Source organism: Protopterus annectens, chromosome 9.part0 (assembly GCF_019279795.1).
Source record: "Protopterus annectens isolate FY-2018-M chromosome 9.part0, PAN1.0, whole genome shotgun sequence".
In the NCBI taxonomy this organism is placed as follows: domain Eukaryota; kingdom Metazoa; phylum Chordata; order Ceratodontiformes; family Protopteridae; genus Protopterus; species Protopterus annectens.
In genome coordinates, this window is record NC_056743.1 from 1,730,677,569 (window position 1) to 1,730,703,050 (window position 25,482).

The window sequence follows — 25,482 nt, forward strand, 5'->3', positions numbered from 1 at the left end:
AAACTTTAACACGTACCTAGCAATTAAACGTGTATATGCGAGACTTTAAACATTTCAAACTGCTGGATTTGTACAGCTATACCAACAGCATATCGGGGACTGCTAATGTCCACTATTCCTTTAGGGATCAATGAGACTTGGGAAAATCTGCTTTTTGACACTACAACTGTGAGATCACAGGATAAAATAGCATTGTATTTACCTATTACACAAAAGGGGACTGTGTGCTTTTATAAAAACGATACTCTCCAGGTGGGCTGGAGTAACTGTAACATAACAATATCTTATAAATGTTATATTAAGACTAGTTGTGGGAATACTGTTTGCAATACTAACTATGATTCATATTTAAACTCAATGAAAATGACATTGAATGAAATGCAAAGAAATCCTGTTTTGTTTAAACAATTGTCAATCGTAGATAAGAAAATGTTTCATGCAGGGCGAGTGTGTATTAGCACTAAAGTTGAAAACTGTTATTTTGTGTGTGGGAAAAGGGCATACAAATGGCTACCTGAGAATTGGTCCGGCAGTTGTTTTTTGGGTTACCTGGTTCTGGCCATACGACACACTGCGGAATTGCCTCTGGGAAAAACACGGAATGTAAGAGATGTTACCAAGAAAACTGAAGATCCAATTGAGAAATCTGTGAATCCAGTAGGGCGAATTGAAGCAAGCTAGAAAGACCATAACTCCATGAAGGACAAAGACAAATTGACACATATGGACTTGAGTGACGCTGTTATATCTTGGGCAGGTATACTCCCAGCATATGGTGCAGTAAAATCGATTTGGGAGCTGAGAAAACTGTCGAAACTTCTTGAAGTAATGAGTAATGCAACTTTTTCTGCTCTCGAATTAGTGACTGATGAACTAAATGCCATGAGAACTGTTGTGTTGCAAAATCGTATGGCTCTCGACTTCACCCTGGCGGCGAGAGGTGGTAATGCAAAGCGCTGATAAAAGAGGAGTGCTGTTCTTATATACCAGACAATAAGCATGAAATTAATAACCATCTGGAGGTGATTCAGCAAGTGTCGGCCATGACCAAACCAGGCCCAAACCCACTGATGGACTTTTTCCAGAATTTGTTTGGGGGGGTGGGGTACCATCCTAATGAACATTGTGATTGCCATCTGTGTAGGTTTACTCCTATTGGGAGCATGTATTTGTTGTGGAATTCCCTGCATGAAAAGACTAATTAAAGATTTCATAGATATGTCTGTCTCTGAAACCCTGTATCAAGACATTCAACTTGAAAAACTGGCTCCAAATGAAATTATTTCCGAAGTCTAAACTGAATGACTCTCCTAATTGCAAGTCCTAAGTGGAAGAGGTTAGGAGAAGAAATAAAACTGTTTATGCTTTTGAGAATAGAATAAAAAGTATTAACAGGGGGGAAATGTTAGAAAAATATGTATTAATGTATATGTTTAATGCTTATTAGAAGCAAAGAAGGGATTAATACATTTTTATTCTATTAATGTTATGACAAGAAAAATGAATTCATATGAAACTGCAGTGTGCTTTCTGCAAGTTGGCCTCTGACCCTGGCAGCTGCTAGCACAGCAAAAGTTAATGTTTATGCTTTCCACAAGTGATTATCTGCTGGGTCAGGAAATTAAAGTGTAAAATAATGAGAATCTTCTGCTCTATCCTGCTTGAACAATTGGCCTTGTACATGTTCCTAGATAACGCTCCGCTACAAGGAAGAAGTGATACATGAAACAAAGAGTTGGTTAGAGAAATGTATTGAGAATTGTATCTGCTATTGTGCTCGAATTAGCTTAGAACCTTGAGTGGCAACTTTCATAAAAAGGACATTATAACTAACCAGGTGGCTAGCAAGGCCACCTTGTTTACCAAAATTCTTTTTGAAAGCAAAATGTAGTATCAGCACCTCTGATGAATAGAATATTGTAAGCTAAAATGATGTAAAATAACTTGTGACTGACCACGTCAGTCTGGTAGGCAATGGCTAACAAGAAAGACTATAAAAGTTGTGTACTTTCTGTTTTATTCAGACAAAATTCTGTACTTGTATGTTTTTTGCCTCCTGGTGTACACTAGTAAAGTACCTGAACCTGAACCTCCTGTGTATTGATCTTTTTATTACAGTATTTTTCATTTAACAGTAGTGATGGTCAACAGAGTGGGTTGCAGCAGATGGCTGCAGATAGCAGAGAAAAAAAGCAATCAGTGGAGATGCAAGTACTGAAACTGGTTACGCAATAGGGCAGAACCATTGCAAAGAAAAACTAAAAGAAAAAAAGTTTGCAACCACTGCAGTAAGTGAAAAGAATAAAAGAGGATAAGTAATTCTATTGAGGTGATGTAATTAGTAGCACAATGGTAAGGGTAGCTAACAGAGACTATTAAAGGGTGGTAGCAAGCACAGACTTAAGTAAAAAGGAACACAACTAGAACAGAGAGCACTTAAGGGTAGCAGAACAGTGTTGAGTGACAGGGTGGTGAGAGTGAGTACAGGGGGGCCAAGTTGATGAAGGTGATAGAAGGAAAAGGACTGGGATGGGGATAGTAGTATGTGAGTTAAAGGTAAGGAAACACTAAATATAGGAAAAGAGTAGAGCAGGGGTTCAGCTCGGTGGTGTGTGACACTCTAAACACGTAATCATGTTAACAGTTATACAGTTGGATATTAACATACACAAGCTGGATGGTAGGTTGTAGAACCACTAGGTCAGATTTGTTGGAGAGTTTCTGAGTTTCAGTTGAGCGTTGGACTTGTATGTTCTAAACTGTGGAGATTGGCCAGAAGTTCTAAATTAGGAAACAGGAAAAAAAAAGAGGAGGTTAGATGGAAGACACTATCAAGTATGTGTGCAAGAGGCAGAAGTAGGCATAGGGTGAGTGTGCCTGTATGTGAAGAGTTAAAGATGTAGTATGGGTCAGTGACAGATTACCCTGTAGTTGGAAGGAAAAAAAGGAAGTGTGAGTGTTAGGTGGAACAGTTGTTAGTTGGAAGGAAGTGAAAGAGATAGTTAACAAGATGATAGAGCACAACCAATTAATAGTTTAGCATCTAAAACATATACAGGTCAAGTGTAACAATGCAGTAATTAATGATGCAGTAATATACAACCATTAGTGCTTTAGAAATCTGACTTATCAACAATGAATTTATCAATGCAGTTAATTAGTTGTCCAAGAAACCCTTAGCAGTGCACGAATCATTTACATCAGCAAAAATATTTAGATATGCAAAAACTCTTCCTGAGAAAAACAAATACAACTGCTGCAAACTAGAAAGGGAATAGTACAGCATTGCTGGCCACATTAACAACGTGCATACACATGTTCCTTTGTGAATTATAGGAGATACAAGCTACTCATGCAGGTGTGTTTCCCTCTGAGTCTGCTGAAAGAGTCAACACTATACTAACACAGTGTACATAAAGCAAAAATATGTAATCAGAGTAAAGCCAGCTGGAGAAAGAATATATAGCTGAATTACGAAAATAGTAGGTGAAGAGCCATCTACAGTAAAAATGGCAAAGTCAAAGCCATTTATTCCATTGTAAAAGTTAAGCTAGGTTTGTTGTATAAAATAGAAAAAAAAGAAGAAATTTCAATCTTTTATAATGACTCCTGAATATTTTCCACTACCCATTCCTTAAATTCCTCTCTTTTCAACAAATATGTAGGAAAGCACCAGTGTCTCATTTTTGTTCATTACCCTGCATTTTTATTTTAGTTATTATCGGCACATTTTGAAATAGTCATTAGATGCATATCAAAACTTTCAATTAAATGCTCATGTTCCTGTGAAATATAAGTTCTGTCTAGCCTAGCCCAGTTTTTGTATTTTAGGGAATAATATTTAAATTCACTCCAAACTCTTACTACTGAATTCCATCTTCAATTCCAAATATTTTTACAAATTTCTTCAAAAATCTGCACTCTTTTGTTATATTTTCCTTTCTGGTTCCCACAGATGCATCTAAACTGTTACAAATAAAATTCCAATCCCCACCTATAAGTAATATTCCCTGCTGAAAGCTGATTATTTCTCCCAGAGTTTTCTTAAACTCCATTATAGCAGTTTTAGGTAGAATATAAATACATGCCAGTGTAATTCCCCCTTGCCATTAGCTCCTTAGGGCTACAAATATACTATTATTATCTTGTTTTTATTTTCTTCTATCACTATTGGAGCTCCTTGTGCAAATAATATAAGTGTTCACATTTTTCTTTGTCCCAGGTATTCCACTAATAACCATCCTGAAAACCTTTCTTTATCAAATTCACATGTTCACTTCTTTCCAAATGTGTCTCCTGTAGCATAACTATTTGATCTCTACATATTTTAATATAGCTCACTACTCTTTCTTTTTTGTATATGTCTGTGAGACCATTTACATTTAAAGATAATATAGAAAGTGTCATTATGTCATAAAGTTATTATTCTCTCCTTTTATATGTGACAGTTTTTTTGTTAAGTGTCCACTTCCATATTTTGTGTTACAAGCAGACACTAATGTTTGGTAGGTTGATCTTTTATATATTTTTTCTTGTCATATCCATTTGAGCCTATGTTGCATCTTTCAAAATGTTTTGTTTATTGAAAGCCTTCTAAAAATACCCCTAATATTCCCCAAAAACCTAGTAACTTAATACTAACACACAAAACTATGTACATCTTCAAATATTGAAGTTTTGTCATCTTAACAGGAGCAATTGCCCCAGATTGACAGGCTCACTCATAGACTTTGGTTAACCTGAAAGGAAGGTTATCCATGGTAAGATACATGGTACAAACTATGCTTCTACTAAGTGCTATCTGTTTTTGTCTTATCTTTATTACTCTCTCAGATTGGGAAAAGGGTCTATATCATGTTATACCACAGTGAAAAAATCGAACATCATATGGCCGGCACCATATGTTCGAATTTTTCGATGTGCAAGCGTGTCAACGGAGATCTCCATTACAGCGTAGAATGGGAAGATAGAAAATGTAAAGCAAAGAAGGAAGTTTCACTGTTAGAAAATGTAAAGAGCAGTATGAAGTTTCACTGCTTAAGATGTTCAGGAGTTAATTTTTGTGTTTTTTTATTATGTTTCAGAACATTTACGAGTTTGATCATATGGCGACGACTATATGATATTCGAACTTGTAAATGTTTGATAATGTAATATAAACATGGGAAAACACTTGAATGCTTTCAGAAAAAAATCACCTGCTAGCCATTGAAAGAAAGAAGTATTCAGTTTGTATTGTTCTTTATCAGATTGTCTCCATGGACGCTTGAAAAACAGATACATAACTGCTTCTACAAGCATTCATTTATTGGATACAGGAAAACTTTTTATTATATTCAATGTTCTTTTTTATTTATTTGCTTTCTCTTAAAATGTGTTACTAGATCAAGCCAAGGGCCTTAATCTAGTCATTCCCCTATGCAAGAGTGAGAAAAAGCACATCAAGGTTTCTTGTGCCATGCTCTTTCGACCAGACATTTTTTTTGTTTTTTACATTGCAATGCCTACATTTCTTAAAATTGTACAAGTAGAAAGAAAGGCAGAAAAAAGGGCACATATTTATTTTAGTATTTCATTACACTTGAAAATAACTGAGGAAGCTTTACTTTATAGCCTGCAGATTATATCATGCATTGCAAAAATATTACTATTAAGAACAAAATTTTGTTTTACTTACAGTTAAATTCATTCCATCCTCATCCCCTCTCCTAAATGTTCTTCCAAACATTAATGACATGAAGTAGGCCATAAGCTTTAGAGTCCCCTACAAGCTTAACAAAGTTGAAAAAGTCCAGTATTTTTGTTCTGTCATATTTTACAACTATAATTAATGCTTTGTAATCCCACATTTATTTGTCCATTTCTGAGTTGCTGGTTTTACTCCTGTTGATCTCCATTTCCCAAATCCAGTCTCTACTTCATTTTGAATATACTCTTTTTTCTTCTAGTCAACTCTTGGACTTCTCTCTATCTCTCAAACATTTTCCATTGAAACATTGGAATAGGTTTCATTGGCACAGTCTCACCATTGGCTTTATTACCAGAAGAACAAAAGCAGAATCTCCTTTTTCATAGCTCACATTTTGCTAGACACACTTTTTTATTTCTCCCTTAGCATGAATATCCTGAAAATAGCTGGATACAGCAGCTTCAACCTTATGCCTGCTTTGCAACATTCCTAATTAGTGGAATAAAGTTACTCCTCTGCTGTCTGCCATACAGTGAGTAATCATTTTACATGAGCACTCTACTGTCTCCAGCTTGTAGTACTCTGTCCTCCTGTCACAGTTTTGTCAGACTCAACTCCTTCTGCTCGTAGGATTGCATCTTTACTATTAAATATCTAGGTTGCTTTCTCATAACCAGGTTTGTAGCATACATATGATGTGCCCTTTTAATTAATAACTGATGTTGTGGAATACCAGTCCAGTTGCTTATTTGTGCTTTCATAAATTAATACAGTTTGTTACTTCCAGCTTCTCTGGAACAGCAGAAAATCTCAGGTTTTCCTCAAAATTCTATAATTTTTTTAAACATCTCTTCTTGAGCAGTCTTATATTCCACCAGCCTTTTCTTCATTTGGATCTCTGATTTTGCAGTTTTATCACCTCATCTGAATATCTGTTTAAAGCTTTTTCTAGTTTTCCAGCCTTTTGTTATTTGAGTTGATATACTCCTTCAGTGTTTCATTTATTTTAATCTGTTCTGAGTAGTTGAGTTGGTTGCAACATGGCAGTGTGAGGTAAGATTATGGGAGATGAATGATGCAGTTGTGTAGTCTGTGAGATTGTTGAGTCTCCTGGATTACATTCTTCATTTCTTGTATCCCTCTTACTTGTGCTAATGATGATGTCAGTCTGTGCTCTGTCCACTCCCTATCCAATGTACTTATTTTGATGTCTGATGTACAGTGTTGCCAGGCCATGCAATGCCCAGCATAGCCAGAGTGTAATAGCATGTATCATATTTTGTGATGACATTGCTTTGGTCCATAGTTATAGACCACATACCACTGCTTTACTCGCATTACAATGTATTGGGCAGGCCAGGGTCGGTTTGCCATTGGGGATAAATATACTGTGCCAGCTAGCTGTGGCTGTGCTGCATGTGTAGCATAGCAAGGATGTGGTTGAACTATAGGACTATACAGAGCTACCCACAAGAGGCTTATCTTCACAAGATGCTGAGAAATATCTTCATCCATGACCATGGATGCCAGGTCAACTGCCAGAAATTGACACCAGTGCAGTGTCTACAGCTTTGTTTCCTGTGATGTTTAAGAGCCCAGTACATGTGCACCTCATGTTGTGACCCTTCCCAGAGCCATTAACACCTCAGCATCAGAGCTGGATGGGAATGCAGTCATAACACACCACATGGAAGCACTGATGCATGTAAACTTCCCCAGTAATGATCACAGTACTAGCATAGTCTCATTGTGCCAAAAGTAAAGGTCAGTGTCTAGGTGGCAATAATCTTCTTGCATTCCACAGACCAAACTTACAGTCTTGAGAATGCTGTATGTAGCAGCTGTTGCATCTGGAACACTGACCTACATATCTGCTGGCTAATTCTGAGTGCAGTTTGCCTATCCAAGTCAGTACAGAAGTCATAGGAACATTGAAATCTTTGGTATCTCTCACCTATGATGGGTATACCAATGGCAAAGAAAGTGCATATCAGTGGCTGCGCCAGATGAAGACATAGAAAGAGCCTTTCTAGAACTCTGTGCTATGGGTCATACATCATGTTCTACTCAGGCCATACACTCAGCAACAGACTCCACAGTGGTGTCTACATCCATAGGTGTAGATGTTCCCTCCCTCCAGAGTGTTGCAGATTATGTCCCTGTGTCATCAGGCTATTGTTATCAGTAGGATGCCATCACTGTTAGTCACAGCATGCCTGCTGATGACAGCCCTCTATTTTCCTGTTGTTCTGGGCACCTCCACAAGTAGAATATGTGAAGGCATGAAAGATATACTAGTCTGAGTCCAAAGCCCTAAGGTTGTATTATCCCCCTGCAGCATTCATATTGAGACATATGTTTAAAATTGTTATACAATACCATGCAAGACATGCTTTGTTGGGCAGGATGTCACTCCACTCACAGACCAGAAGTTCCTACAGGATAGAGATGCAAGTCGCCAGCAATCATATTCGTTTCACAGTATGTATATATACACTTGATAGTACAGTACAGTCACTAATAACCTGTTCCTTCATTTGTTTACACATGTGTGGTAGATACCAGGCCTACACCCACATCCAAGCCACCACATGCTGTGAGGTTCAAGACATGCTTGATAATGAGCAACAACAAAAATTCCTCAGTGCTCATCAGCCGTTTCTGTACTGGTTGTCTAACTCTGTGGTGGTTCTGTTGACCTTGATGTTGCAAACCATCTACTTTACATGAGAAAGCACACTTGTAATCCACTTTTGTGCTTGTTATGAGGACATTTTCTATCTTGCCATGGTTTTCACATTTCACAGAATGCTCTATCAGATTTCATCCCTGACATGCTGGTCAGCAGCAGCAGCATTGGCTAATAGTTGCATGCCATGCATGTAGAGGGTTTAGGTTAGGAACCTCTCCAGGTGTTACCTCTCCCAGGTGGCCATACCATATTTTGTATATTTGCAGATTAATCTCATCATTTAGTGAGTGTATAGTGTTAGCTACACTACAAATGTGTAACTGCCCATGGCCTCCTCCCACTGTATGTACCTGGGGATCATCTGTAGTTACCACATTTGGTCTTATATAAAGTACTACACCCTCTACGTATATCAGTCAAAGTCAAAGTAATCTTTATTGTTATTTAGAACTACACACATGTAGCCTAAATGAAATCTCATGCATCAGGTCAATTCTTGAGATTGGAAATTGAAACAACACATACAAGTAGAGAAATAAACATAACTGGCAAATCCAGTACTACCCCAATACATGCAAGAAAGAGCAGAGACATTTACCAACACTCATATATAAAAAGAATACCCTCCCCTGAGTTAAATTAACTACCCTATTTAAAATAATACAAAACACACTACAGATTGAAATGCCTAAGTTATTTGTCTAATATTGTGCTTGAGTGAGTTAAGTAATACTGACTATGGATATAATAAATAAATATTGCATTTACTTGGAATATATGTAAGTATATATTACACAAATAAATACAAATTGACTTATTATGTGTCCATACCCCTGGGACTAGTGCCCAAGGAGTATAACCTAGAAGTCTAATCACTGTAGGGTAGAAACTGTTACTGAATTTTGTAGTCCTGCAGTGGATGCTGCAATATCTCCTGCCAGATGCTAGATGGTTAGACAGTCCAGGTGCAGGATGCATGTTGTCATGTATTAGGGTGGCCTTTCGAATACTTCTTACAAAATAAAGCTGTACGATGGAAGAAGACTGGAACCTGTTACTCTCTCTGCAACCCTCACCACTCTTTGTAGCACCTTCCTTTCTTTAACTGTGCAGCTTCAAAACCACACTGCAAAGTTGCTGGTGGGGATGCTCTTTACTGCACCTCAATAGAAGATGGACAGAATATTAGGAGGAAGCTTAGCTTTTTTCAGCCTTCTTAGAAAGTGGAGGCATTAGTGCACTTTCTTGACCAGCTGTCTGGTGTTTCCCAGCAACGAGAGATCCTCTGATATGTGTGTACCCAGGAATTGTATACTTTTAACCCTCTCCACACTCTCAGTCTTGATCCTGAGCACTGGGTGGTTTGTTCTCCTTTTCCTGAAGTCAATGATAATCTCTTTGGTCTTGCTTACATTTAGGTTCAGGTTGTTCCCCTCTTCACCAACTGATCAGAGATACCACTTCCTCTCTGTACACCCTTTCATCATGCCTTGTGATAAGCCCCATGACTGTGGTGTCATCAGCAAAGTTGATGATATGGTTGGACTTGTGCTTAGCATAGCAATCGTGGGTCAGGAAGGTGAATAACAGTGGGCTGTAAACACATCTCTGTGGAACCTCGGTGTTAATTGTGATGCACGTTGATGTGCTCTTAACTGAACACACCCTCTATGGTCTCTCAGTCAGCAAGTCCAGGATACAGTTACAGAGATGTTTACTGATTCCTAAATGTGCCAGTTTTTCTATCAGTTGTTTTGGTACCACCATATTAAATGCAGAGCTGAAGTCTACAAACAGCATCCTCACAAAGTTGTTTTTGCCCTCTAAATGGATTGGTATATAGAGCCATGTCAGTCCCCCACACTATATGCACCACCATGTTCCACTCAATATCCTATGACCATTGCATCTACCCATAGGCATACGTGATTGCTTTATCTGGCTGTAGGCAACAGGGTGCCTCAGTATCTGCATGCTTTTGCATGACTACAAGTTGTGTTATCACCCTTGTGTGTGCCATATTTGTGGTGGATCACCCACACATGTGCCATTCAGCATATGTATAAGTTACACAAACTACACACTGAATCTCCCTCCTCTTGACAAGAAACACAGACATGCAGTTGTGCAATGGGTACAGTTCAGCACAAATCTCCCTCTTTCCTTATTTAATATATCACATCCACTGGACTTTCACAGCTATTCTAATACTTTCCATTCCTATTATTCAGAATAGATTTGAGCAAGTCAGCAATAGCACTATATATGACACTAACACAAGACACTTAGCATGACAACATGCTGTGTGTGGCCTGTTCAGTCTGTGCACTACACAATCCATACCTAGTTGTGTGAGCAATGAAGCACTGTTCAGGATGAGGAATGTGGCATTTCTGCACATCTAACAGTGCAGCTCTATGAGCATGTGTAGTGCCATGCTGTGGTACAGTGTTATGCTGCATGGCATGTGATTCATCAATGTGTGACAGTATAAATGGGTCTATTGCATTGTTCCTTGACAAGGCCTACTTACTGAGTGGTCATGGCTGCTGCCTGTAGAGAAAACCACAGGGCTCTTACTGGCTGGTATGATGGCTCCTTTAGAATGATGTCTGGTTCAACCTGGTGCAGGTGTTGTCTGATACTACAGACAACACTCATACAGGGGAAACAATGCAGTCATCACTGTGTTGGGAATAGACCACATTCCTAAGTCAAAGCATAATTAAAGTTCATGAAATTAGTATTGTTTCAACCTTTGATGTTAGCCAGAAGTGCTGTTTGCAGCACCTGCAATGTGCCTAGTAATAACTCTCTCTGCAATTCATACAAAGTTATATGTATCGGTACCATATCTAAGTATGACTGTACATTCTTTTTTATAAGACCCATTGCTCCTATTGCTATTGGAACTGTCTGGGTATCCTTCTTCCACACTGTACTCAGTTCTGCCTGCAAATCCATGTATTTTATGATTTTGCATTTCGTTGTACATAATACAATGTAGTCACTGGGTGTAGCATTTCAGTGATCAATATTACTTTCATCTTCTTTTCTTGGACTTCTATATCTGTTTTGTTCTCATTTATTTTTTGAAATGATGGTAACAGGTGGTCCCATATGATATTAATATCATAATTTTCTTAATGCTTTGTGGGTCATGTTTCCAGTCTTTTTCAGCTACCTCATTATTATAATGCTTGCACAATCCGCGAGGCAACAGTCCTGTCACTGTATTATGCCTTTCAGTATGCAGTCCTTCTGCCATTAGTATATCTTGGGTATGTTGTCCTTTGGTATAGTCTGGCAGCCTACCATGCAAGCTGCCCTCCTATCACTTTCCTAATATTACCCATCCATTTTGTGTCATTGCTCGTACCTTGCCCAGCCCTTTCAGTCACTAGCTGTGTACCCTCTGTCTGTAACCATTCACTGTCCACCCTACCTGTTGAATGCTCATCACCCCGGCAGCCTGTGCCAGTGTTCTGTGTTTGTTTGCACCTGCTAGCTGCCTTTTCCTTCTATTTTACTCAAGGTCATTCATTACTACCTTTTTTTCTATCCTTTTGTGAAAACTGGACGTATTTCATTAAAACTATGCTACATCTTTCTTCTACATTTGGTCCTTACTGCTTTCACTTGTGCTTTTCCCTTTAATGAACATCTATTTCCTACTTTATCAGTTTTCCTCCACATTTAGATGATGAACACATTTAGCAATTTGCAGTGCACATCCATGTGTGGCTGTTCCTATACAATGCTGTCCTGTTCTATGCTGCATTGTTGTGGCTTTCTCCTGTGGTCCAGTGCTGACTGTCAAGCCATTGCAACCTGAGATGTACTGTCTTGGAACCATGGAATGGTTTATTTTGAAGTAATTGTTTGTGAATGCTACCACCTGCTAATACTGCCCATCTACTTTGTTTTCTGGCTTTACAACTGGTATGCTGGTGCTGACCTTTGCCTGTTACATGCTGTGAGCCCACTTGGCTTTAATGCAGCAAAGGTACAATGCACACTTGTGTGAATTCCAGTCATTGGTTGACTCTTGTTGTTCATAAAGGAAAGCCCACCGTTTCTCTAATGCTGTTACCTAGCCACTTAAGATAACTACTTTACAATTCTGTGTACTTCAAAAACATGCATAATTCAACTGATGTGTATGGTGATCAAAGTGTTAGATGTTTTATTCATCTACAGGAGATCGGGTGAGTAATTTGGAGAAAGGTTAATGCAAAATGAAGGCAAAGTATTATCCATTAGCAATATTTTTTCAATATGTTAATTACCAGTTTCATTTGTATAATGGTATATTATTTCTTCTGTTGCTCCACTTTTGTTCAGTGATGAAAGCACATCATGTACAATGTTTTCTTCAACATTCCTAAGGAATCTTGTTATTTCTTTTTGCCGGACCTTATTCTGCAGTGTAGTATTTGAATCATTGACTCTTACACTGTCTACTAGATTGTTAATCATGTCCTGTAAAATAAATAAAAGTATATATGAATACATTATTACATTAATAGATACTCTTTTTCATAATAAATGCACGTGTGGTCTCTTATATGCAACAAGATGATTCATCTTTATCACTGTTTACCTCACTTTGCAAAATTCTGTTACTCCACAACAGATTTTACAGATATCAAACACACACTGTAATTTTTTTTTTAATATGAATTTGTGGACAGGAGTAGTGTCAAGTTAGAAAAATACTGAATGGTAACACTAAATGCACATAACTCTGCTGGACTCTGAAATGGAAGCACATCACATTTTTCTTTTAGTTCATTAGTCTGTTCATTCAAAATACAATTATGTTACCTCAGGCAGAATCTGTAAACTGAACTTCCTCGCTTAATCCTGCGTACATGTAGTAGCACCTATATTGTAACATAATTAGTTACATTTGTACCGTTAAAGTGATAAGGGCATGTAATCTAGAAAAGTGCTGAGACATAACACTAATAGTCACGGTATGGGAACTTACTTCCACTGTAGTTGCATAAATACCTAAAACTATAATAAAGCACCTCAGATGTTATACATTTCATGAGTGCTGACCTATGACAAACATGCCAACAAATGATGTCACCTCCAAGCATTGCAGTCAGCATGCACTCAGCAATGATGGCCACATTTAAAGAAGTTTCCTTGGTTCCTGTACCATAGTAGGTGTCCTGCCGTTTTCTCAGTGACTGCTAGTGCACACAAAAAAGAGAATGCAGCTTGAAATCTTTTTTGAGCAAGATTTGACTTTTATCCCTGAGCAGTAACAACAAAAATGTTTGGGTGTGGCTGAAACAGGAAGACTGATCCTAAAGCGTGGCTGCTCTATCATGGACTTATAGTGCCATATACTTTTAAAGTTTTCTGATATGGTAAAACAATTTTACAGATGATTATTTATTTTATTTTTACCTTTTGCTTTTTTCTGTCTATACATAAGGGTGCCAGAACCATAGGGTGAGGTTGGCACCCACATCTTTAAACAGACTACTGAATAATGATGAAGGCCAGTGAAAGACACCCAAACTTAAATATAAAATGTACAAAAACCAATACAAGCTCCAGCGCCTCAGCCAAAAAGGCCTTTCAAGAGTCTCAAAAAACATAATACCAGCAAACAAATACATCACTGCATTGCAAAAATCCACCAATAGAAATAATTCAATGAAACAATTAAATAAAAAACAATCAAGTAAAATAAGCATGTAAAATAAAGCAATTGAGTTCAAGAACCCTACACGTTATAGAAACACTTTCCAATTGAATTCTAAATTTAGGCCATTAGGGGTCAGAGTACCATATTTCAAAATAAATAAATTCTCTTTATAAAGCAGCTTCTGTTTTACATCTCTATCCATAAATGTTTTTACCTTTTCTAACATGATACCCTGAAGAAGTTTTTCATTCCCATTATGGCACAAACAAAAGTGTATGGCAACTGAATTGTCCACCCTTTAGTTTCTTATATCCCGCAAATGTTCTAAGAACCTAGTTCGAAATCCTCTTTTTATTTCTCTTATGTAAAAAAGATTACACGGGCACTTCAGGACATATACTACCCCTTCTATACTACAACTATATAACTCCTTAGGTGTATAAATCACATAATTAATTCTGTCAAAAAACTGAACTACATGTGTACAACCAGAACAATGCTTACAAGGAATAGTACCAATTCCTCCCACACCCATGTTCCTATATAGAACCAGTGTGGTATAATAATTATGAACCAACATGTCCTTCTCATTACTGTCCCTCTTACAAGAAAAACATAGTTTATCAGGGAGCAACCCAACTAAACTCTTGTCTTTAAATAAAAAATCCCAATAATATTTCACAATATTTGAAAAAATATCAGCAAAAATATTATACTCTGTAACAAAATACATAATTTTATTTTCTCTATTTCTAGGTCCACCTCTAATGTTACTATACCATTTATTATTTCTGGCCATATCATGTTTATAATCCTTGGCTAGCTGGTTAGTGGATGCTTTAAATATGCATCTTGAATACAAGAGCTATCATAGCTCTGCTGTTTAAACTGATCACATGTCTTTTAAACTTGAACTCAAGAATCTTTTGTTCATTGCAAAGTCTTTTTATACAGGGTAATTCTCCATAAGGTAAATATCTCATCAAATGGGGGGGGGGGGGGTGACAGCTCCAACCATGCAAAAAGTGTGTGCCGTCCTCAAATTTCCTATGCATTCTAGTTCTCACTCCCACATTTACAACACCTTCCAATTCTAGATCTAAAAAGATAACATTCCTACCTCTTTGTACTCCATCAAAACATAAACCAAACAGATTATTATGTAAATCACCTAAAATGTCATTAACCTTGACATCTCCCCATCACATAAAAATATTAAATCATCAATGTATCTACAGTATTGACAGCATGTTTGCTACACTATTGACTCTACCCTGCCAACTCTTAAAAAATGCACACCAAAAGTCCTGCCTACATCTGTATCCTATTCACTGTCTAAGACTGATATTTTCTTTCAAGTAAAAGATGCAGGTACACTGCAGATCAGCTTTAGATGCACTGCTCTATTAGTAGCTTGTGCAGGTACACTGCAGATACTACCTTTAGATGCACTGATCTATTAGTAGTTTGTGCAGGTACACCACATATATCACCTTTAGATGCAGTGATCTATTAGTAGTTTGTGCAGGTACACCACATATATCACCTTTAGATGCAGTGATCTATTAGTAGTTTGTGCAGGTACACCACATATATCACCTTTAGATGCACTGATCTATTAGTAGTTTGTGCAGGTACACCACATATATCACCTTTAGATGCAGTGATCTATTAGTAGTTTGTGCAGGTACACCACATATATCACCTTTAGATGTATTGCTATATTAGTACATTTTGCTGGTACACTGCAGATACCACCTTTAGATGCATTGATCTATTGGAAGTTTGTGCAGGTACACTGTAGATACCACTTTTAGATGCATTGATCTATTAGTAGTTTTTGCGGTTTACTATCATTTGTTCGAATGATATTCTGTCAGCACATATGCTGCTGAAAATCAGAATGTCATACACAAAATGAAAAGTGTATGGGATAGTCAAAGACACATGTGAATGCAGTAGTGCATTCACTTAAGTCTGTTTGACTATATATACGGAGGTCGTGGTACAGTGGGGAGTGGAAATTCATCCATATTCCCACTGTAGTGTGATCTCAGAGTTGGAATATATTAGTAGCAGGGGGTGTGGGGGGTGCAGGCCCCACTGGGGGATGCAGGGGGCTTGCCCCCCATCAAAAACGTGATTTGTCATATATGAGTTTGATTTACATCAGCTCCTATATGGCTATCACATGATGTTTTTGGTGACAATGTCAACTCAAATGTGTCGAGCATTTGGGTCGACAGTGTGTAGGAGTGGAGTGTTGGATTTCGATGTTTATTTTCATTATTGCAAATGCCAAATGTTTTGCCTTTCACAATAATGATAGTAAACCAGTTTGTGCAGGTACATTGCAGATAACACCTTTAGATGCACTGATCTATTAGTAGTTTTTGCAGGTACACTGCAGAAACCACCTTTAGATGCATTGATCTATTAGTAGTTTGTACAAGTACACTGCAGATACTACCTTTAGATGTACTGATCTATTAATAGTTTGTGCAGGTACACTGCAAATACCACCTTTAGATGCATTGACCTAACGCTAGTTTGAGCCGATACACTGCAGATACCACCTTTAGATGCACTGATCTATTAGTAGTTTGCTGTATTTACCCACACTCTGCTCTGTCATGGCAGCAGACATAGTGTAACTGAGATATGACCATTACCTTACTCAGGGTATGTTCCATTTGGATAGAGACTCTTCAATTTCTCCACCCACAAAATGGCAAAAAAACGGTATATTTCTGAAAAAATAAGACATCTGCTGCAGTGATTTTCTTTTTCAGCCTCACTGTGCCATTTTGCATGCTTGTATACTGCTGTTGAGTTTTAGGATTACTTATTAACATAACAAATTGCTGGCTCAGAACCTAGGTTGTGTGTGACTGAACAGGTTGTCATTCTAAAGAGCTGCATGATTCCGTAGCTTACAATATGTGTGCACCTGATGCAACAAAGTCTGTATTTGTTGATGATGCTTTTAGTGTTCAAGTGTCTTTCCTGTTTGAGGCACTAGGTTCTTGATAACATGTTTAATCTTTGAGGGCTTTGTCCTGCAAATAAATTGATTTACTATGTTTACAAAGTAGGGTAATGTAAAAAAATGAAGCAACAGGGTATATTTACAATTTTTTGTCTCTGTTTTTGCTAGAAATGTGACAAAGGAGTGGTGTATGATATTAAGAGTTTTTTTTTGCCTCAGTAACAGTACATGCTTTCTAGGACGGTACAATACAAAGGCTATTCTGATTGACTAATTGCCTTTAAAATTATGTATTTACAATCACAGAGGCAAATCATTTGCAGAACTTCATAAAACATGTGAAGGGCTGAGAAGAGACAGTCTGCTTATGTCATAATGGTTTCACCTCTGCACTAATGGTAATTATCTTTAGAATGTTCTGGATATAATTATTATAGTTTATTTTATATTAGACAATTGGATTTGGAGGCACAGAGTAATTACATCTGCAGCAAAACTTTAAGGAAGGGGCCATACATTGTAAGTGGCTGCCTAGGGAAGAAATGGATGGCGAATATCTTTTAATTTAGTGTGGATAATATAACTGTAATGATAGTGGGGTGAGGCAGAATGGATGTGAGGAATTTGTTAAGATCATATGTTTAAATCTGTGGTTGATATGTTAAGTTCTGTCTTGAGATGGTAGCAACTGAAGGAATGCCTAGCAGTAACTTATCAAGTTCAAATTAACACACTGGATGTTTTATGATAGAATTTGTACATCTGTTTTTATCTTAAAGTTTCAAAGTAGAATATATGGGGTAATACATACAGCAGAAAGTGTTGTTAAAGGGTTATAAAAGTGAATAATGTAAGCAAATAGTGCAGTGTTATCCCACATTTAATTGTGATCATGCTAAAATGTGCTTTAGGTCACTAGTCACAGATTCATGAAGTCAGTAGTAAAGGAAATATATATTTTCTCATTTTTCCTAGGCTGTTAGTGTTCACTGCATGTTAGGTTCATAGGTGTGTACTAGGCTAATGGCCCTGGGGCTTTTACAAGCCTAGCCATAGGATTTACCTGCCATAGTGCCACCCAACCATAGTTCCCAGTGTGTCTGTCGAGTAGAGCCACTGGAGTGATCCCCAGGGTGAATTTTCTATTTCCCATCCACTAATCAAGATTTCTCTTGAAGAGGGTCAGTGAGGTGCTCTGCTTGACATGTATGGGAAGTCTATTCCATAGCATGGGCAGCCTCTGGGTTATGAACCTGTCCTTCCAGCATGTTCTGTTAATTGTGGTAATGAGGTTGAGGTCTCTGGAGCGTGTGGTGTGGAGGGAGTGGGATTTCTTTAGCTGTAGCATTTTTAACAGAGCTGGGTCAGACATGGCTTTGTAAGTCAAGCAGAGATCACCTCTAAGTAGGCGATATGAGACAGAGAATAATTGGAGTTTTTTGAGTCTGTCCATATAGGACAAGTGTTTAAGGCCTAGGATCTTCTTTGTAAAGTACTTTTGCGGCATCTCCAGTTGTTGCAGGTGTCTAGTGAGGTACTGAAGTTTATATCTTTCCTGTTGCCTTAGACTGTTATTCTCAATGCAGTTGCACAGTTGTTTTATTATGTCACATGTCTGCAGAGGTGCATTATAGTAATGTTAGCTGTAATTCACATATTTTGCTTAGATGTTAGTTTAACATAACCAAGGTGGGTCACTGTACTAACCCTGCTAACAGGCAAACACATAAAAATATTTAACATGAATAAAATCTGCAAACCGTTCATAGCTGTATGTTTAGAGTGATGATGTTGATATTGGTAATGTAGCTTGTCTGATTATTAAAGTTTGCTGCAGACCCACAGGGGATGGATGGGGTTAAGTAGCATTAGGGCTTAAAAGTCCCAAATTGTAATAATGCTGAACTTCTGACTGCATACATCAAAATCAACCAAAAGAAATATGTATGTATCCCAGCAGTTTACATCCCACCAGGCAACAGCATTACCACAGCCATAAATATCCTACACTGTATATCTGACAACACCCACCCCTAGAAACCTTCATCTTAGGTGACTTAAATATAGGCTGTAGTAACTGCAAGGACATTATTCACCTATCTGGCTTCACCCAACTAACAAGCTGCACTGCCAGAATTAACAAAAGCACTAACAGGCAGTCTGCACTGGACTGGATATTGACAAACAGACCCCATAATATAAAATCCTCTGGCTGCTTATCAGATACTAAAAGCGACCATCTCCCAATCTGTGTAATAAGACAATAACATGGTTCACCCAAACAAAGAAAGTCTATAAACAAGTACACAATTTAAACAAGTTTGACAAAGATACATTTATTACAGCCCTGTCCAACTACAAATGGAATGTATTAAGAGTAATGCCACTAAATGAAGCAGTTATTCACTTCAATTACACCTTCCTAAGAATAAATTAGCACCAGTCATGACAAGAAAGGTAAAAATTAACACAGCACCATGGCTGACAAAAGAGACCAAACAGCTCATCCTGCAAAGAGATAAAACATGGAATAAATTATATACTTGATTGGCTCCAGTGCCCCAGGACCTAGCCAGTTGCCTGCTGTTAACACGGTCGCTTCCCTGGTAACAGCTCCTAACAAGCTCCCTAAGTAAAAGGAACTTAACAGTACATGTAGTGAAGCACATGGAATGCAGACCTCCCAGCCCTGCACTGAAAAACTATAAGGTTGCTCCCCTGGTAACAGCTCCTAACAAGCTCCCTAAGTATATGGAACTTAACAGTACATGTAGTGAAGCATGCGGAACGCGGACCTCCCAGCTCTGCACTGAAAAACTATAAGGTCGCTCCTCTGGTAACAGCTCCTAACAAGCTTCCTAAGTATAAGGAACTCTACAGTACATGTAGTGAAGCACACGGAACATGGACCTCCCATCCCTGCACTGAAAAACTATAAGGTTGCTCCCCTGGTAACAGCTCCTAACAAGCTCCCTAAGTATAAGGAACTTAACAGTACATGTAGTGAAGCATGTGGAACGCGGACCTCCCAGCCCTGCACTGAAAAACTATAAGGTTAATAACTCTAACTCTTAATGGATGTTTTTTTAAGTGAACTGTAGCTGGGTCCAGCACTGGAAATACCCTCAAAAAGCCCCATTAGAAAACTGCTGCAATATAGCTAACCTTAACCATAAAAATAAAAAACCCTCAGTCGCTAGTGTTTTAAATTCATCTAGTGACTACCTCTCAGCTAACCCTCCTGCAAAACAGCAAATTAAAGCAAATTTAAAACTTGCCTAAAAGGCCTATTGGAAGTAATAGTACACCTACCTTGCAACCTCCAATCACTGGCAAATTGGAAAACTGGTTAAGCCCACTGAGCCGAGGTTACATATCCCTCCCACAGTAACCACCATTTTCAAAGCTCCAGTGCCCCAGGACCTAGCCAGTCGCCTGCTGTTAACACGGTTGGTAAATATCTTATAACTGTATCATATCTCCTCATGTTGCTTGATTTATGAAACTACTGCTGCTTCAGACTTTTATCAAAAAGAACGGTATTAGATGCTTAAGACTACAGTATTAGAGTAATGGATAGAGCTTTGCTGTAGTTGAATACTTACAGGATATATGAATGCCTGTACTACAAGTGTAGTTAATTTGATAAAATAAGAGTGGTACAGACTAGTGTAAGACATCAAAAGTGTTTTTGGCTTGTACTCAACTGTTTAAACTACCTCATGGCTCTGTATTTGTTAAAATAAGTTTGCTACAGACCAGTGAAAAGATAACAACAGTGTTTGAATTGTACTCTACTATTTAAACCACCACGCTGTTATATGAGATTACACTGGATAATTACGGTTCAAAGGTCGCAGCATAGCACACTGAAACCTGGAATACCTACAGTCTGCATATAATTCCTGTTAACAAATTGTGGTAGAACGTATTTGTAGATATATAGGTGTGCATGCTGTATGGCAATATGTTGTAACATTAGAACTGTCTACTGAGATGTGAATATATATACAAGGGGACGCTAAATATTTACAGGAACGGAAACTGTGTACTTGAAACACTGCTGCCTGCTGGTAAATTTTACAAATCTATCCCCACAGGTTGCTCCCCTGGTAACAGCTCCTAACAAGCTCTCTAAGTATAAGGAACTTAACAGTACATGTAGTGAAGCACATGGAACGCAGACCTCCCAGCTCTGCACTGAAAAACTATAAGGTTAATAACCCTAACTCTTAATGGATTTTTTTTAAGCGAACTGTAGCTGGGTCCAGCACTGGAAATACCCTCAAAAAAAAAAAAAAACTGCTGCAATATAGCTAACCTTAACCATAAAAATAAAAAAACCTCAGTCACTAGTGTTTTAACTTCATCTAGTGACTACCTCTCAGCTAACCCTCCTGCAAAACAGTAAATTAAAGCACATTTAAAACTTGCCTAAAAGGCCTATTGGAAGTAATAGTACACCTACCTTGCAACCTCCAATCACTGGCAAACTGGAAAACTGGTTAAGCTCGCTTTGCTTGGGCTTGCTTCGTGTCTCACCCTGCCCCCAAATTCCACCCGCACCTGCTATTGCTTAATTTATATCTATCTAGCCACACCCAACTCCTCTACAACCAATCAGCAGCAGCCAATACTACAACCTCAACCAACCCCACCTGCCACCACTTGTCCCTCTCCCCTCCACTACTCCCAATCTAGTACCAAATCTCAACCTAACTACTATGTCTATCCCCACACTTTTATTGCTAACCTTTCTGCCATCGCTGCTACTCATCCCATATCTACTCTCCTCCTATGAGAACACAGGATACCTTGGCTTTCACTACCCTAGATTCCGAACCTCAACTCCTTCACTTACACACAATATCCCTCATTTTCTCCCTTCCCATATTCATAACTCACCAACCCCACCCAATTATGTCCCTATCAGGCCTAAATACATCTGCCCCAAACCAAGATACTATTACTGTACTCTACTCAGGATCTGGAAACTCATAACTAGGATAAAAAACAACCTCACCTTGGATGGTGACATCCACCCAAACCCTGGTCCAACCGCTACAACTGCCCCTAATCTCTCCTCCAATTCCCCGACCAATATAGACCCATCACATAGACCCCCAGACTCCTTGCTGGCCTGCAATCTAAACATCAGGAGCATTAATAACAAAATCCAGCACCTACATGCCCTCCTGGCAGTATATTCACCTGATATACTCTGCCTCACAGAAATATGGCTAAAACCTGCCACTAAGGACAATGAAGTCCTGCCGCCTGGGCACATCATGCATAGACTTGATCGTACACAAAAAAGGGCGGAGGGGTAGCAATACTCTATAAATCCACCTTATCTGTCACCATAGACACCCTACAACCCCCCCATTCAATAACGCCAAAATTATTATCACAAAGCTACATATTAACAACCAGAAAAGCATAAACATTGTCTGTGTCTACATTCCCCCAGGGAAGAACACAGACACCCTTGAGGAGTTCCTAACCTGGCTCAATAACAACCAGCCACAGGAAACCATAATCCTTGGGGACTTCAACATTGACTGGAATGCCTGTTCCTCTCAATCTCCGACAACCCATGTAAACCTCCATGGATTTACCCAAACCATAACCTCACCCACTAGGCTAAGTAAATCACAAAACAAAGCCAGTACCCTGGATTGGATACTCATCAACAACTCCCCACATCTCTACATGGCAGGCACCTTACCAGATGATCTAAGTGATCACTGCCTCACATATATACTCAAGCTTAAGATTAACTACTGTCACCAACCCACCTATAGAACTATAAGAAGCAACAACAAATTTGGTCTCCAAAAATTTAACAATGAACTAAAGGCATGCAACTGGTCTGCCCTAAAAAGCCTCCCCCTAGACAAAGCTGTCACTTACTTCAACGCCAAATTCCTGGCTATTCTCAACCTTCATGCCCCTAGTCGGTCTAGTAGAACCAAGGTCAATGCTGCACCTTGGCTCACTAAAGATACTAGGACCAAAATTGCATTAAGAAATAAAGCATGGGCCACCTACCAGACAACAAAAACCCAGCCTGACCAACTCTTATTTAGTCAACTAAGAAATGATGCGCAAAAATCCATAACTATAGATAAAAAGAACTACTACTACCGCCAACAACAAATACACAAATATAAACCTCAGAAATTCTGGACAGGAATAAACTGACTCCTCCAGCCAGGAAAAACCACCACCCCAAACCCATATGCCACTAATCAAAACCCCCCAGAAGACACTGCCAACTCCTTTAACACCTTCTTCACTGAAACCATCCAAACTTTAGCAAGCCAACTCACACCCACTGGTTCTAATCCAAACACAACCAATTCCAAAGCCATAACTCCCTTCAGTCTCCAACCAGTCTCCATTCAACTCATTAAGACCCTACTTAGGAAACTAAGTCCCACCACCCTGGCTGCAGACCTCCTCCCAGCTGACTACTTACAAAAGGCTGCAGATGCAATTGCATACCCCATCTCTGTCCTTATCAACCGAAGAAGCCATCATCCCCGACATATGGAAAATCTCACATGTCATACCTCTTCACAAGGAGGGAAGTTCCACTGAACTGTCTAACTACAGGCCCATAGCTATTTTGTCACCACTAGCTAAGATCATGGAGAAGTGTGTTCATATTCAACTCATGAAATATCTCACACAGAACAAACTACTATCCAACTTGCAACATGGCTTTAGGCCTAATCACAGCACCACAACAGCCCTCCTCTCTTTCTCAGACACTATAAACCACAACCATAACAATAACGTACTGACCTCTGCTCTCTTCCTAGACCTATCCAAGGCCTTTGACATGGTGGATCACAAAATGCTAATGAACAGCTTGGAGGCCTACAACTTAAACAAACAGGCCCTCCAATGGTTTGATTCCTACCTACAAGGCAGGCAACAGGCAGTACTGTGAAAGGGTAAACTCTCCCCACACTTCCCCATCAGACTTGGAGTACCCCAGGGCTCAATACTAGGTCCCCTTCTTTTCTTCATCTTTATAAATGAACTTAGCACAGTCATTCCAGAGGCTACCTGCATTCAATATGCAGATGACTCAACCTTGATCTGCTCTGCCACCACCCTTGCAAATCTTACCACAATAACCCAAAGCACCTTCAACAAGGTTGAAAAATGGCTATTAAACCAACATCTAATACTAAATCCCAACAAAACTAAGTTACTTCTCTTCACCCCAACGTATAGGACCACCTCACCACTGTTCAACATAACAGCTAATAATGGTACCATCATCTCCCCAGCTACCCAAACGAAACTGTTGGGTGTCACGATTGACAACAATCTCAGGTTTGATGTTCACATCAATCAAACTATAAAAACTATCAATAAAAAATTCGGTAGTCTCTATAGGATCAAATCATTCCTCACCCCACAGGCTAGAATTGCAATTGCCTGCTCCCATCTTCTATCTACCCTTTTTTATGCCTCCCCTCTCTTCTCCTACCTGAGCAAAACCGATCTTAATAAATTGTCATCATGTTACAGCCACATTGCCAGATTTGCAACTGGCACACCCTACAGTTCCCAACACTGCCGGAACCTGAATCTCCTGGGCTGGCTGGAACTACCCCACCTCCTACAGCTCAACTAGCTCAGAGTTGCCCATAAAATGCTCCACCATCCAGACACTACTCCAGCCCTAAGAAACATAATCTGCCCCTACAGCAACGATCGAACACTCCAGTCATCCACCAAACTCCTAGTACTTACAATCAAATCCAACCATGCTGCAGGCGACTCCCTCTTCGCAACTCTATCGGTAAAAACTGGAACTCACTACCAGCTGACCTTACCCTAGAGTCTTCACCAAGGATATTTAAATACAAACTTAAAAGCCACCTCAAATCACACTGGATATGTCCCTGTACCAACCCCAACTAGTACCCCATACATCTTTCCACCTCACTTTTAATAAATGTCCTTACCTGTCCATCCCTCTTCGTCTAACCAGGGAGATCCTTCACAATAGCTACTCAAGGTATTGATTGTGTAAATAAAATATCTTAAACCCAAGGTAATATGTTATCAATACCAATTACTTGAATTGGAATGTATGCCTCAGGCCTCATGGATGGTTTATTTACAATGTCTGCAATCAGCTTGTATGTCTGTAACCTCAATTATTGGACTATGTATTTTTGTAATGCCTATAACCTAAGTGTAATGTTCTAGTATTTGTAATATGCATATATATATGTAATTTGGAGCTTTTATCCCTGGGACTTCACTGAAAATGGACATGTATTCAGTCGGACCATCCCGGTTAACAAATGTAAAATAAATAAATAAAAATAAATATAAGAATACAACACAACAAGTCTACCAGAAATTTAGATATCTTATAAACTATACCAAGATCCTTGTTAAATCTGATGAGAAAT

General features: G+C 38.7%; 1 protein-coding gene across 1 annotated transcript in view; it reads right to left on the minus strand.

The window, feature by feature from the left end:
- The window catches only part of LOC122810771, a 447,989-nt gene that overhangs the window by 194,811 nt on the left and 227,696 nt on the right, over nucleotides 1-25,482 (minus strand). The window contains exon 4 of the mRNA XM_044082332.1: nucleotides 12,671-12,863. Within this exon, the coding sequence (XP_043938267.1) occupies nucleotides 12,671-12,860 (190 nt within the window). The 5' untranslated portion in view covers nucleotides 12,861-12,863. The remainder of the gene's footprint in view (nucleotides 1-12,670; nucleotides 12,864-25,482) is intronic.